Source organism: Mobula hypostoma, chromosome 25, assembly GCF_963921235.1.
Source record: "Mobula hypostoma chromosome 25, sMobHyp1.1, whole genome shotgun sequence".
NCBI lineage: Eukaryota > Metazoa > Chordata > Chondrichthyes > Myliobatiformes > Myliobatidae > Mobula > Mobula hypostoma.
In genome coordinates this window covers 3706089-3722843 of record NC_086121.1, presented here as the reverse complement: position 1 = coordinate 3722843, position 16755 = coordinate 3706089, and the positions used below count along the sequence as shown (strand labels likewise).

Here is a 16755-nt window from a genome sequence, read left to right as displayed (position 1 = left end):
TTTAAAAGAATGAGGGGGGATCTCATTGAAACATATTGAATGTTGAAAGCCCTTGATAGAGTTGATGTGGAGAGGATGTTTCTTATGGTGAGTAGGTGTAGGACCAGAGGGCACAACCTCAAAATAGAGGGATGTCCATTTAGAACAGAGATGAAAAGGAATTTCTTCAGCTAGAGGACGGTAAATCTGTGAAATTCATAGCCCTCAGAGGCCAAGTCATTGGGTGCATTTAAGGCGGAGGTTGATAAATTCGTGATTAGTCAGGGCATGAAAGGTGACGGGGAGAAGGCAGGAGAATGGGGTTGAGAGGGAAATGGATCAACTGCGAGGGAATGATGAAATGGTGGAGCAGACTCGATGGGCCAAATGGCCTAATTCTGCACCTATGGTCCAATTCAATGACAAAGCCAAAGTCAATTTATTATCAAGGTACATGTATGTCACCATATATTACCCTGAGATTCATTTTCTTCCAGGCATTTGCAAGAAGATGAAGAAATACAATAGATTTTTATGAAAAGCTATACGTAAACAATTCACATACAGGATGAGAATATCATGGAATGATAGAATTCTTTGCCTCAAGAAAGATGATTCAGCCCGAAAGCACTGAATGGTCTAGGGCCAAAATACATCTCTGATCTCTTGATGTATTACAAACCTTCCCGAGATCACAGGTTGTCTGGGACGGGTTACCATCCCCAGGGTCAAATCTAAACATGGTAGGGAGCATTTAGTAACTCTGCTCCACATATCTGGAATAACCTTCCAGAGGATCTGAAGTCTGCCCCAACTTTTAGCTGTTTTAAGTTGAGGCTTAAAACTTTTCTTTTTGCTGTAGCTTTTAATTAGAATGTTCTGCACTGTAAATTTTATTTAACAAGTCTATTTTTGTGTGATTTTATTCTCTTATATATTGTCTGAAATTTGATGTATGATTTTTATATCTTCTTTTATGTAAAGTACTTTGAACTGTCTTGTGTTTGAAGAGTGTTATCCAAATAAACTTGCTGATGAACTTTCATCATAGCTGAGAGGTAACGGTTTTAAGGAAGTATGAAAGCAATCTTTTTAAAAATTATTATCTGCTTTCCATTCTCAGTGTCATAAAATATTGCAGCACAGAAACAGGCCACTCGGCCCATTTAGGGAATGCCAACCTGGTCTTCTCCCTAGTCCCATCTACCAGCACCTGAATCATAGCCTTCCATACCCCTCTCATCTACATACCAGTCGGAACTTCTCTTAAATGTTACAATTGAATCTGCATCTACCTTTTCCACTGGCAGCTTGTTCCACACCTGCGGGGCCCTCTGAGTGAAGAAGTTTCCCCTCAGGTTCCCCTTAAGTCTTATCTTACTTTTCCTTATAAAGTAATTTCCCTTATTTTTAAAGGGAATCTGAAGGGGATTACTTCAATATTTCACCTGTCACCTTGAACGTATGACTTCTAGTTCCAGTCTCACCCAGCCTGAGGGGAAAATGCCTGCAAGCATTCACCCTGTCTCTGCCCCTAATAATTTTGTATCCCTCTATAGGATCTCCACTCTTTCTCCTATGCGCCAATGGATCAAGCCCTAATCTCCTTGAAGAATGTCCACCTTCCTCAAAGTATTTTTTTAAATCTTATTTTTATTTTCTTCTGTCATATCCTCACTTCACCTGTCTTGGGAGCTTATAGGACAACTATTATGGTAATGAATTTACTATTATAATACTATATTTTATTACTACATTATATAATCCTAAAAAAGGAAATCCTACAAAAAGCAGTAGATACGGCCAGTCCATCACAGATAAAGCCCTCCCCACCATTGAGAAACCATGGTTACAAGAAACGTTGTCACAGGAAAGCAGCGTCCATCATCAGGGACCCCAGCACCCAGCACATTCTCTCTCTCACAGCTGCCATCAGAAAGAAATACAAAAGCTTCAGGACTCACACCACCAAGTTCAGGAACAGTTATTACCCTCAACCATCAGGATCTTGAAACAAAGGGGATAACTTCATTCAACTTCACTCGCCCCCTGTATATGTTCCCAAAACCTATGGACGCACTTTCAAGGACTTGACATCTCATGTTCTCGATATTTATTGCTTATTTATTTATCATTATTCTTTCTTTCTTTTTTTACTTTCACACTTTGTTGTCTCTTGCATGCTGGTTGAACACTCAAGTTTGTGCGGTCTTTCATCGTTATTTTTCTATTATGATTTATTGTGAATGCCCACAAGAAAATTAATCTCAGAGTTGTATGTGACGAGATAAATGTACTTCGATAATAAATTTACTTTGAACTTTGACACTTGGCTCGTCCTGTTTGACACACCTGTTAATACACTCTGTGGCCTCCTGTACCTAATAAAGTGGCCACTGCGTGTGTGTGTCCATGGTCTTCTGCTGCCGTAGCCCACCGGCTTCACAAAGTTCGACATGTGTGTTCAGAGACGCTCTTCTGCACAGCACTGTTGTAACGTGTGGTTATTTGAGTTACTGTCACCTTCCTGTCAGCTTGAACCAGTCTGGCCATTCTCCTCTGACCTCTCTCATTAACAAGGTGTTTTCACCCACGGGAATTGCCGTTCACTGGACATTGTTTTTTTTTTCTTTTTCACTCCATTTTCTGTGAACTCTGGAGAATGCTATGAGTGAAAATCCCAGGAGATCAGCAGTTTCTGAGATACTCAAACCACCCCATCTGGCACCAACAATCATTCCATGATCAAAGTCACTTGGATCACATTTCTTCCCCATTCTGATGTTTGGTCTGACCATGTCTGCATGTTTTTATGTATTGAGTTGCTGCCAAATGATTGACTGATTAGATATTTACATTAACGAGCTGTAGCACAGATGTACCTAATAAAGTGGCCATTGAGTGTATAATATTATATTCTAATATTATTATATTATATTGATAATTGACTTTGACTGTGACACATTAGATTAGCACATCTGTGGATTTGTCTGTATTTTAATATCTCTTTTGAAACACTATTTCTTGAATCTTGTTTTTAGGATATTTTCACGATCGATCCTCAACTCTCGAAGACGAGCCATCATTTGAGCTCCAGGGGCAGTCACAGATTTGTAATGCAGACTGCCTTCAGAGCAAGTTCGATTGCAAGGCAGTCATTTCTGGGTTGCTCTGCGGCAAAGTCACTGAGTGGGAAGTCACGTTCGATCTTCAGTCACTTCTCAATCACCGGGCAAACTGTAAGACGTCCCAGGAAGACTTGTGGAATGAAACAATCCACCAGCTAGCGGCCAAGTCGCTTATCCGGGACTTTGAGCAATTGGCCGAAAAAGAGACTGAGATAGAACAGGGTAAGGACATGAAGGGGTCATAGAGTCGTAGAACAGGACAGCACAGAAACAGGCCCTTTGGCCCATCTAGTCCATGCAAAACTATTAGTCCCATCGATCTGTACCCAGACCATTGCCTTACATGCCTCCCCATCCACATACCCATCCAAATTTCTCTTAAACGTTGAAATCGAACCTATATTCACCACTCCCTCTAACAGCTCCTTCCACACTCTCATCACCCTCTGAGTGAAGAGGTTTCCTCTTATGTTCCCCTTAAACATTTCACCTTTCACCCTTAACCCATGACCTTTATTCCTAGTCTCACGCAGCCTCAGTGGAAAAAACCTGTTTGCGTGTACCCTAATTATACCCCACATAATCTTGTTTACCTCTATCAAATCTTCCCCCATTCCTCAACGGAATAAAGTCCTAGCCTATTTAACATTTCCCTAAAACTCAGGTCCTCAAGAGCTGGCAATGTCCTTGTAAATTTTCTCTGCATTGACTTGTATTGGATAGGAAGAACTCATCTCTACATGATGACCATAAAGAGAACAATCATTTTTCAAGTTACGGAAGGTTGTGTTTCTAAAAACTGCTTTGTCAAGTAAAATTCCGTGTTGAAATGGTTGGTCAAAAAGTTTTATTTCTGTTACCCTCACTGTGCATGTAGACACAGCTATGCAGTGAGCTAAACAACTTACCAAAAATGACACAAGATGGAAACTTCCTTTCAGGGTTTTTAATGAGAAGATGTTTTTGCTTGCTGCATAGTTGTGTCCACATGCACAGCATCTGCAGGACCTCTTGTAAATACAGTGGATTCCAGTTAATTGGACCATTGGTTAATTGGGGCAGTCACTTATTTAGGACAATTCTTAAAGAACAAAAACTTATTGATAAAGAAAGCCTGGATTCCTTTCACTTACTTGAGACACTATGCCACTAAATTGGGTCAGGAGATTGTTGCTGCAGTTTCTAACTAGCATCAGTCACATGGCTGCTAAACACTACATCATACTTAGAGCGAACAGTTTTTAAATAGCGTCAGTGGTATGTGTTTGTGTTCAAGAAATAGTGATTTTTGTCGCTGATAACAACCTAGATAATAATTTAGTTTGAACAAGTTAGGTCTTTATTCTTTGGAGCATAGAAGGTTGAGGGGGAACTTGATACAGGTGTTTAAAATTATGAGGGGGATTGATAGAGCTGACGTGGATAGGCTTTTTCCATTGAGAGTGGGGGAGATTCAAACAAGAGGACATGAGTTGGGAGTTAAAAGGCAAAAGTTTAGGGGTAACATGAGGGGAAACTTCTTTACTCAGAGAATGGTAGCTGTGTGGAACGAGCTTCCAGCAAAAGTGGTTGAGGCAGGTTCGATGTTGTCGTTTAAAGTTAAATTGGATAGATATATGGACAGGAAAGGAATGGAGGGTTATGGGCCGAGTGCAGGTCAGTGGGACTAGGTGAGAGAAAGAGTTCAGCACAGACTAGAAGGGCCGAGATGGCCTGTTTCCGTGCTGTAATTGTTATATGGTTATATGGTTATAATTGAGAAGAAATAAGCAGTAAGACAATTCAGAACTGTTTCGCTCACTGTAGTTTCAAACATTCTGGAGATGCCAGAAAAAGCTGGGAGTGAAAATGAAACGATTTCACTACTTCAACAATTTAAGAACTACAAAGAATTTGAAGGTAACATCAATCACCTTGAATGTTACAATGAAAATGAAGATTTGGAGGATGAAATCATCAAACACATTGTATAAAAGCAGTCCATTATCTGCCCTAGGTGTCTGTGCCAATATGTTCACGGTCAATTGTAAAAACATGGCAGTGTACACAAGATGATTTCCTCCGTCGATAACTGTTAGGAACTAATACACAGTTTTATAGTACTGTAGTAGTATTGGTAGTGTTCTAATTTGTTCTGTATTTCAGTTAAATGCATAATTTGTTACTCAGTTAAATGGTAGTTCATCTCTTTTATATATTTTTAACTATTTCCATGAAACTTCAGCTAGTCAGGCCAAAATGTACTGGTCTCGAAGTGCCTGAATTAATCAGAATCCACCGTATTCATTTTTAATTGTGTTTCTCACTCTGAAAGCAGTAGAGTTTTAAAGATGGTGTTGTTTCAAGAGCAAGTAAAGAGTGGATAGAGATGAATATCTTTCCACTGTACGCCTCAAATCAGAATAAAAACTATCTGTGCAGGAAGTGATATAAAACAGGAAATGATGTTCATACAAACTGAACTGCCCCTCTAGAAGCCAGAACACTAATAGTATTTTGGAAAGTATATTCTTGGGCAGAGAGCACTGCACCGTTCAAGATGATGAAAAAAAGAGTTGTCATTTGTAAGTAGACTGCTCACAGCACCGGTATCACCGTGCCAGTGAAAATGTATGATTAGAATGTTTGTAAATAGAGAAATACTTGCATTCAGTGCGTGACGTGAGGTCTGTTACATTCAGTTACAAGCATGACCACATTGTTCATTCAGAAAATGTCAATGAGCAGCCATCAAATCAATGTCCTGGGAAATTTGAGTTAATGCTACCAATTGCATCTGAAATAATGCATATTTCAGCACTCCCTATTCCTTTTTGCCGACTGCTTTGTTGAACACCTTCACTCCATCCAACACAAAAGGTGTGTTTCGTGGTGGCCACCCATTTCAATTAAACTTCCCGTACCTACCTGTTGGTCCATGGCCTTCCCCACTGCCACGATGAGGCCACTCTCAGGTTGGAGGAGCATCACCTCATATTCCACCTGGGTAGCCTCCAACATGATAGCATGAACATTAATTTCTCCAACATCCAGTAATTTCCTCTCCTTCACCCTTCTCTCTTTTTCCATGCTCCATTCCGGCTCCTCTCATACCCCTTCCATTCAGTTCCATCTGATTCCCCTCCTTCTTCCATTTCCCCCATGGTCCACTCTCCTCTCCTATCAGATTCCTTCTTTTTCAACCCTTACATCTTCCACATATCACCTTCCAGTTTTTTATTTCATCCCTCCTCCCCCACCCACCTCCCCCCTCACCTATCACTTGTTAGTTTGTACTCCTCCTCCTCCCCTCCCTCCCTGTTATTCTGGCTGCTCCCCCCCCCCCACCCTGTTGTTCTGCCTCATGCTCCCTTCCTTTCCAGTCCTGATGAAGGGTCGCTTCACAAAAGTTTGACCTTTTATTCCCCTCCATAGATGCTGCCTGCCCTGCTGAGTTCCTCCAGCCTTGTGTGTGTATTGTTCAGGATTTCCAGCATCAGCAGAATCTCTTGTAAATACTGCTTTTTAATTGTGTTTCCTTTGTGTTTATTTCCCCTGTCTGTGCATAATGGATTGCCTGGAGCCCGAGAATTAATTGATGTCTGGGAAACACAATTTACGTCTGCAAATTAATCTACTCCCAGTGAGTGACTCTACTCACAGCACTTTGCCTCCCATGTCCCAATTCAGTTTTCACAAAGAACTTAAAGCACTGAGGTTCCCCTTTTTTGTAGAACATTTCTGTCCTTTCCCACAGCTCTACAAACCATTCTTAAACGTAGAATGTTACAACACAGTACAGAGCTTTTCGTTCACAATGTTGTGCCAACCTTTTAACCTACACTAAGATCTATCTAACCCTTCCCTTCCACATAGTCCTCCATTTTTCTTTCATCCATGTGCCTGTGTTAAGAATTTCTTAAATGTCCCTAATGTATCTGCCTCTGCCATCTCCCCAGCAATGCGTCCCACTCTCTGTGTAAAAAACCTACCTGTGACATTACCTCTATACTTGCCAACAATCTCCTAGAAATATGCCCTCTCATATTAGCCATTTCCATACAGGGTAAAAAGTCTCTGCTGTCTATTTTTGCCTCATCATCTTATACATCTCTATCAAGTCTCTTCTCATCCTCCTTTGCTCTAGAGAGAAAAGCCCCAGTTTGCTCATCATATTCTCATTAGACATGCCCTCTAATCCAGGGAGCATCCTGGTAAATATCATCTGCGTCCCCTCTAAAACTTCCACGTTCTTCCTATAACGAGGTGACCAAAACTGAACGCAATATTCCTGCTGAAGGGTCTTGGCTCGAAACATCAACTGTGCTCTTTTCATAGATGCTGCCCGCCCTGCTGAGTTCCTCTAGCATTTCGTGCAGATAATGAATTGTCACAGAGTTACTGAAATATAATTTAATTGTTATTTATCCCATGGATATGCTATGGGGAGTGTCTATGTTTTGTCATTAACAAATTTTGTTTTGTGTGAATGCTAAACAAGACCAGAAGTGGCCATGGTTGATCATAACAGATATATATATTATTTAATTTAAATGAATAGATATATAGAATTGGTCATGTTGTTTGTTACCTCCTGTACCTAATAATGCAGTCACTGATTGTATGTTCGTGGTCTTCTGCTGCTGTAGCCCATCCACTTCAGGGTTTGATGTGCTCTCCATTCAGAGATGCTCTTCTGCACACAACTGTTGTAACGTGTGGTTATTTGAGTTACTGTCACCTTCCTGTCAGCTTGAACCAGTCTGGCCATTCTCCTCTGATCTCTCTCCCAATCAAAGTTTTTTCACCCACAGATACCACTCACTGGATTTTTTTTTTTGTTTTTCACACCATTGTCTGTAAACTTTAGAGACTGTTCTACATGAAAATCCCAGGAGATCACAGTTTCTGAGATACTCAAACCACCCTGTCTGGCACCAACACTCAGATTATATTCTTCCCCATTCTGATATTTGGTCTGAACAACAACTGAACCTCTTGACCATGTCTGCATGCTTTAATACATCGAGTTGCTGCAACACGATTGGCTGATTAGATATTTGCATTAACAAGCTGGTGTACAGGTACACCTAATAAAGTGGCCACTGAGAGTATTTCTCTACAATGATCTTATCAGTACACCAAAGTTCAGATTACCAAATGTGCATGTGATTTTTGCCTTTGGGCTGCAGGCTCTGGACGAAGATACCAGCTGAACGCAATTCAAACCAGCAAGGCGTGCAACGTCATCAGCAAGTACACAGCTTTTGTCCCTATCTATCTCGACAACAAAGAATATCTACCGAACGTTATCGAGTATTCAAGTCCAGGTAATACGCTGTGCAATGCTGACCTAATTTCAACAGGTTCTTCAGTATATTGCTCTTTATTTAACGGTAGGTCCAAGCGATTGAGAAGGAATGATCGCAGTTACAAAAAGGAAATTCTTCCATTCTTTGGACACCCCCACGTTAGCAATTTGCATCCAATCTGCACACCACAGTTGTAACGTGTGGTTACTTGAGTTACTGTTGCCTTCCTGTCAACCCAGGATTAATACTGTTGCAAAACACCTGCACATTGAACCATAGAGTCGTAGAGAACTACAGCACAGAAACAGGCCCTTCTGCCCATCTAGTCTGTGCCAACCTGTTACTCTGCCTAGTCCCGATGACCCACCCCATAGCCCTCCATACCTTTTCCATCCATATACTTATGCCAGCTTCTCTTTAGATGATATAATCGTACCCGTATCAATCAGTTCCACTGGCGCATGGCAGCATAGTGGTTAGGAGCATTGCTTTACGACACCAGTGATGATTGATCAGATTGATGATGATCGATGATTAATCAGAGTTCAATTCCCGCTGCTGTCTGTGAGGAGTTTGTTTGTTCTCTTCCCTGGCCACGTGGCTTTCCTCCGCCAGGTGCTCTGGTTTCCTCCCACATTCCAAAGGTTAGGGTTAGTTAGCTGTGGCCATGCTGTGTTGGTGCTGGAAGCTCGGCAACATTTGCGGGCTGCCCAGCACAATCCTCACTGATTTGATTTGATTTGACAGAAATGATGTATTTCACTTTAAGGTTCCATGTCTCCATGTGACAAGTAAACCTAAATCTTCATCACTAGCTTTATCACGCTTACACCACCCTCAGATTCCCCTTAAGTATTTTACCTTTCACCCTTAACCTATGCCCTTTAGTTCTAACCTCACCCAAGTCAGTGAAAAAAAAGTCTGCTTGCATCTACCCGATCTATACCCCACATACTTTTGTAACCCTCTATCAAATCTCCCTTCTCTCTTCTGCACTTCAGGCAAAGTCCTAATCTATTCACCCTCTCCCCATAACTCAGATCCTCAAGTCCTGGCAACATCCTTGCAGATTTTCTTTATATTCTTTCGATCTTATTGATATCTTTCCCGTAGGAAGGTGACCAGAACTGCAAACAATACTCCAAATGTAGCCTCACTAACAAGTTATATAAATTCAACATAACATCCCAATTCCTGTACTCAACACGAGATATTGTGTGGGTGCTGGATATCCAGAGTGACACGCACAACATGCTGGAGGAACTCAACAGGTCAGGCAGAATCTATGGAAATCATCTCTGAACGCAAGGAAAACTTCCAAGGCTGTTGCCAGGATTTGAGGAGCCGAGGAACAGGGAAAGGCTGAATAGGTTTGTACTTTATTCCCTGGAGCGTAGGAAAATGAGGGGAGATTTGATAGAGGTATTCAGAATTACGAGGGTATAAACAGGGTAAATGCAAGCAGACTTTTCCCACTGAGATTGGGTGAGACTACAACGAGAGGTCAAGGGTTAAGGGTGAAAGATGAAATGTTTAAGGGGAACACGAGGGGGAACTTCTTCACTCAGAGTGTGGTGAGAGTGTGGAACGAACTGCCAGTGGAAGTGGTGATTGTGGGTTTGATTTCAATACTTAAGAGAAATTTGGACAAATATATGGATGTAGGGGGTATGGAGGGCTATGTCCAGATGCAGTTTGATGGCACTAGGCAGATTAATAGTTCGGCATAGACTCGCTGGGCCAAAGGGCCTGTTTCTGTGCTGTAGTGCTCTGTGACTCTACGAAAGGAATAAAGAATGCTCACTGCAAGCTGAGACCCCTCATCAGGAATGAAAAGGAAGGGGGAAGAAGCTGGAATAAGAGGGGGGGAAGAGGAGGAGTACAAGCTGGAAGGTGACAGTTGAAGCCAGGTCTGATTTACGAGAGCCAACATGTCAAAACTTCAGATGCTGGAAATCCAGAGCAATACACACAAAACAGTGGGGGAACTCCTCAATCAGGAGGGAAGAAGCAGTCATCGTTTCGGGCTGAGACCCTTTATCAGGATTGGTCAAAATGTATCAAAAGCTCTCTTCAGCACTCTGTTTACCTGTGAAGTTTGGAAAGACATAAGACTGAGTCTCAGGGGCTTTCTCAGTGAAGTTTGTTCAGCGTTGGTGGAACAGTGGAATGAAATCAAATGCACATTGAAAGCTATTCTTTGCATCACTGATTGAAAGGTTCAGATGGAATAGACAGACACATGTTATTGTAGTCCGTCAGGAACAATTAATATTACAGTTACCCTCAGTATTCCTGTGGAAACTTTATCACAGCTCAGCAGCTAGTGAATAATTTTTCATTTAGATTTCCTGGAAGTATTAAGAAAATCAAAGGTATTAGAATGTACTCATTTAATTGAACATTTAATCATTGTTTGTTTCGCTCTGGCAATCCAACAGGGTCTCTGAATTATTAAATTAGACATTAGCGTTAGTTACCATTTCATAACTTTTAATCTTTATGAGTCATCGCTCTGTCTCATCCGGCATTCTGTTCATTCACTTTACATTCACAATGTCCAAAGAATGATACAAAGTTTGATGGTGTTGTAGGCGGTGTAGAAGGTTGTCAAGGGTCACGGCCAGACTTTGATAGGATGCAGAGCTGGGCTGAGAAGTGGCAGCTGGAGTTCAATCCAGAAAAGAATGAAGTAATTCAGTTGGAAGGTCAAACCTGGAGAGTACAGGGTAATGGCAGGAATTAGCAGAGAGGAGGAACAGAGGGATCTTGGGGTTCATGTCCATAGATCTGACGAAGTTGCCACGCAAATTGATAGAGTGGTTAAGAAGGTGTAATGTGTGTTGTCCTTTATTAAACAGGGGATTGAGCTCGAGAGCCTCAAAGTAATCTTGCAGGTCTATAAAACCCTGGTTAGACCCCACTTGGAATAATCAGTCCAGAGAAGGAAATGGGCAAAATGCTGGCAAATGGGACAACTATGGACAGGTATCTGGGTTGGGATGAAGCAGCTGGGCCGAATGGTTTGTTTCATTTCTATGTGATACTCTGACCCTAGATGTAGACCAATACTGTATACAGTACTCCAGATGTAGTGGTGTTGAGGATAGTGTAGAAAGTTGTCATAGGTTTTCTGATGGGATATTGACAGGGTAGAGAGCTGGGCTGAGAAGTGACAAATGGAGTTCAATCCAGAAAAGTGTGAAGTGATTCACTTTGGAAGTTTGAACTTGAAAGTAGAGTCATCATTGTTATTATGTGCTGTGTCGTATGACATGACAATCATGGTTTCATGATTGTGATTGTACTTGGCAAATTTTTCTACAGAAGTGGTTTGCCATTGCCTTCTTCTGGGCAGTGTCTTTACAAGACGGGTGACCCCAGCCATTATCAATACTCTTCAGAGATTGTCTGCCTGGTGTCAGTGGTCGCATAACCAGGACGTGATATGCACCAGCTGCTCATACGACCATCCACCACCTGATCCCATGGCTTCACATGACATTGATTGGGGGCTAAGCAGGTGCTACATCTTGCCCAGGGGTGACCTGCAGACTAGTGGAGGGAAGGAGCACCTTACAACTCTGTTGGTAGAGGGATATTTCCACCCCAACATCCAGAAGGCAGAGTACAAGATTAATAGCAGGATTTTTGGCAATGTGGAGGAACATGCATAGAACCATCAAAGTTGCTGGGCAAGTTGACAGGGTGGTTATGAAGGTAGGTTATGTTGGTTTTCATTAGTTGGGAAATTGAGTTCAAAAGCCACGAGGTCTTGAACTTAAGTTACTTCTTATCATCTTGTACACCTCTATCAAGTCATCTCTCATCCTCCTTCTCTCCAAAGAGAAAAGCCCTAGCTCACTCAACCCTTCCTCATAAGACATGCTCTCTAGTCCAGTCAGCATCCTGGTAAATCTCCACTGCATCCTTCCTATAATGAGGTAACGAGAACTGAACAGAATACTACAAGCGTGATCTAATCAAGATTTAGTTAGACCACCCTCATAGGCGGTGTGATGAACTAATTCGAAGGTTTTGGGTTCAAGTCCCACCAAAGTCGGTGGTTAGGGCGCCATGGTAACGTAGTAGTTAGAGACTCGGGTTCAATTCCCACCACTCTCTGTAAGGACTTTGTACGTTCTCCCTGTGACCACATGGGTTTCCTCCGAGTGCTCTTGGTTCCCTCCCACAGTACAAAGACATACCGGTTAGGTTAATTGGTCATCATAAATTGGGAGTTGCTGGGCAACGTGGATCGAAGGGCTGGAAGGGCCTGTTCTGCACTGTATCTCAATGAATAAATAAATAACTAGATTTTATAGAGATGCTGGAATGATTGCAATCAGAATAAAAACATTTTAATACAAAGTGATCTGAATAGTCATAGTGTTGCTAAACTGTAGTGATTACAACAGAGCCGGTACTCATTGGAGTTTAGAAGGATGAGGAGGAGATCTTATTGCAACCGATCAAATATTGGAAGGCCTAGATAGAGTGGATATGAAGAGGATGTTTACAATAATGGGAGAATCTAATGGGACACAAGTATCTGCTGAAGTTGGAAGTGAAGGTGCAGAATGGATTACCGATGTGCTAAACAGCAGTGCTTTGAAACAGTGTTGTTTGGCAGAATTAATAACCAATTCTGTTTTATTTTTCATCAATAGCTGTTGGGTCAAAGCCAGGAAGTCACAGGAGGTCACACTCAGGAAGTCGGAGGCACAGAACATACTCTGGGAGCCTTGGACACTCCCAGTCTGAATACACATCCGATGGAACAGAAGATGCTTTGTCCGTTCTGAGTAAGGCCCCAAGACTTTCATTATTTGATTGTGACAGTCATAGAGTCACAGTATCATACAGCACAGGAACAGGCCATTTGGCCCATCGTGTCCATGGTGACCTATTTACATCAACATTACAATACCGCACAGCCAACCTTTCAATAATTATTATGCAGAACTTGCACTTTTGAAGGTTGTTACCCTGGCATCCTGACATACTCTGTAAACCAGTGGCCACTTCATAAGGTACCTCCTGTACATAAAGAAGTCCATGGTCTTCTGCTGCTGTAGCCCATCCACTTCAAGGTTCAACGTGGTGTGTGTTCAGAGATGCTGTTCTGCACACCACTGTTGTAACGTGTGGTTATTTGAGTTACTGTTGCTGTCAGCTTGAACCAATCTGGCCATTCTCCTCTGACCTCTCTCATTAACAAGGCATTTTCACATATAGAACTTCCACTCACTGAATGTTTTTTTATTTTTCACACCATTCTGTGTAAACGTTAGAGACTGTTGTGTGTGAAAATCCCAGGAGATCAGCAGTTTCTGAGATACTCAAACCACCCTATCTGACACCAACCATCATTCCACAGTCAAAGTCACTTAGATCACATTTCTTCCCCATTCTGATGTTTGGTCTGAACAACAGCTGACCCTCTTGACCGTGTCTGCTGCCTTATGATTGGCTGATTAGATATTTGCATCAATGAGCAGGTGCACAGGTGCACCTAATAAAGTGTTCACTGAGTGTAGGTTCTAGAACTGCAACAACTACAAACACATTCACAACGCGGAGATGCTGAGGTTCACATGCAGGGCTAATACTCTATCTACATCTGAGCTGTAAGATTGGGGGGACTTCCGTTAGCAGACTGCTCTGGGGGTTCAACCGTGAGGCAACAGTGATCAGAACTCACCTCTCCTGAAGGTGGGTCTCACTGACCTCAAAGACGTCAGCACCAGTTTTAAAACTTGTTCTTGGAACCAGGGCATCAGTGCATCAGTACTTGCTCACTCAGGAGATACCAACATCACAGACACTGTCTGGTAGTTTATATTACAGATCTTCAGTGCCAGAAGAATACTTGTGCATTGTTGCTGACATAATATGACTTATATTATTGATTTATTGTACTTACAAAGAGAACAATAAGGCTTTGAATTGTTTGAGAACTTTGCATTTCTACTCTCGACTACCCGTAACACCGCTGGCGTTTAGGACAGCAACGGAGGTCCTCCATTTCTGGTGGTACCCAGGACTTCCTTCGTCATGTCAGTAGCTCGTTTTTCACTCGTGTCAGTCATGCAAGTCCCGATGGAGAATTAGGAATACCTTCGTGCTCAGATATAGAATGGTTCTTCATTCCTGTTTCTGTAAAAATTTTGTTTGTTTGCCCTGAGTTGAATCCCTGTACCTGGAGGACCGGTGGACCACTCTTAGTCTGGCCTCTACCCTTTGACCTACTTGGTATGGAGACCCTACCAAGAGCCAAAGCATAAAGTCTTGACTCCAGACAAACTAGCTCTCCAGATCACTGAAGTGGTGGTTCCGTTAGAGGAGACTTTGGCATGCTAATCATTCAATCATGTACCCCCACCACCCAGGCCATGATCTTGTCTTACTGCCACCATCAGAAAGGAGGTAAAGAAGCCTTAGGTCCCACACCACCAGGTTCAGGAAATGTTATCACCCTTCAACCATCAGGCTCCTGAACTGGCATGGATAACGTCACTCACCTAACACTAAACTGATTCCACAACCTACAGGCTCACCTTCTTATTCATTTCTTTTTATTGTGATAGGCCCTTCCTGCCCTTCGGTCTGTGCTGCCCCAACAACCCTTCAACCCCGATTAACCCTAACATAATCATGAGGCAATTTAAAATGACCGATTACCCTACCCTTTAATTGTACAGTGGAGGACTTTACAGCTCATATGCTTTGTGTTATCTAGTTTTTATTTACACAGTTCATTGGCTTTCGCAAATTAGTTGTCGTCTTTGCTTATGTGTATATTTTCCTAAGTTCTATTATATTCCTTTATTTTCCTGTAAATGTTTGCAAGGAAATGAATCCCAAGGTAGTACACGGTGAGATTTATGAACTTTGATAATAACTTTTTTTTGACTTTGTCTTGACTGGTCTATGGATCCCTACACCAAGCTGTGTAGTCACTACAAACTGTACAATAAACACAAGAGATTCTGAAAATGCAGGGAATCGAAAGCAACACACGCAAAATACTGGAGAAACTCGGCAGGTCGACATTTCGGGCCGAGACCCTTCATCTCTTCATCTCGGCCTGAAATGTTGACTGTTTATTCATCTCCACAGATACCGCCTGACCGGCTGAGTTCCTCCAGCACTTGGTGTGTGTTGCTGTGGCAACGATTACACTGTTTATACAGTGATGAGAAAGCATCCAATTATTATCTCTGATATCAGCTCAGAACTGACATCTTTCCAGCGGTGAGTCTAAACTACAGTAAATACTGAAATTGTACATCTTGGTAAAGGATTTCAAAAGCAAATTGAACTAGGCAATTGAAAGGACACGTTTTCTCCTAGAAGCTGAAGAAATCTTTTTGTATTTCACTGGGGTCTTTGTCACAGTTGTATTGGTGAGTTTACCAGTGTTGAGCATGGATGTTTGAGCTGAATGAACTGGTCCTTGAAGCATGTTGTAGTTAGATAGTTAAGCCCATTATTCCTACTGGGGCAAAGGCCGCTAATAGCCGCTGGCCGGAGTCCTCTGTCCTGGGCCAGTCTGGTGGTAGTCCTGGATGGTAGAAAGTTGATCGATCCTGTTACTTCCACCGACGAGCATTTCTTACGACACGCCTTCTGGGCAAACATCGTTCCTCTCCCAGGAATAAGGTCTTTGAAGCTTCTGTTGGCGTTTCAGTAGTTCTGGGTTTTTATGGGATGAGGTTGCTAGCCCCATTCCCAGTTCTCCTCCTTTCACAACTAAGCTTGGGACCACCCATGAAGGAGTTCGAATCATGTTGTAATGAGTCTCAGCAAATCTATACCAACGAAACTGAAATGAAATGCGAAGAAGATTTAAGCAGGGGGAGGTGAATCAAGATTGAGGAAAGAGAAATAAAAGAACTTTTTTAGTACCTCATACTCCCAACATCACTTTCCTTCTCCGCTTTTATTTCCTCTGTTCAAGTCTACCCCGACAGATCAGTTTCCAAGTTTGGTGATTCTCTGAAGTGGAGATTGATGCCGATTATGGGAGAAGGTTTGTTCTGAATTAATTTTGAATTATGCTATTTGACCTATTGAGTCTGATCATGGCTGATTTATTGTCTCTCTCAACTCCATTCTTCTGCCTTCTCCCTGTAACCTTTGATGCCCTGATTAATTAAGAACCTATCAAACTCCGCTTCAAAAATACTCAATGATTTGGCCTCCACGGCCGTCTGTGGCAATGAATTCCACAAATTCACCACCCTCTGGCTAAAGAAATTCCTCATCTCTGTTCTAAATGGACGTCTCTCTAGTTTGAGGCTGTATCCTCTGGTCCTGGACTCACCTGCTACAGAAAACATCTTCCCTACATC

General features: G+C 42.1%; 1 protein-coding gene across 1 annotated transcript in view; it reads left to right on the top strand.

The window, feature by feature from the left end:
* The window catches only part of vwa5b1 (von Willebrand factor A domain containing 5B1), a 163656-nt gene that overhangs the window by 120483 nt on the left and 26418 nt on the right, over positions 1–16755 (top strand). Inside the window, exons 16-18 of the mRNA XM_063033000.1 lie at positions 3021–3329; positions 8279–8416; positions 13069–13203. Of these exons, the coding sequence (XP_062889070.1) occupies positions 3021–3329; positions 8279–8416; positions 13069–13203 (582 nt within the window). The remainder of the gene's footprint in view (positions 1–3020; positions 3330–8278; positions 8417–13068; positions 13204–16755) is intronic.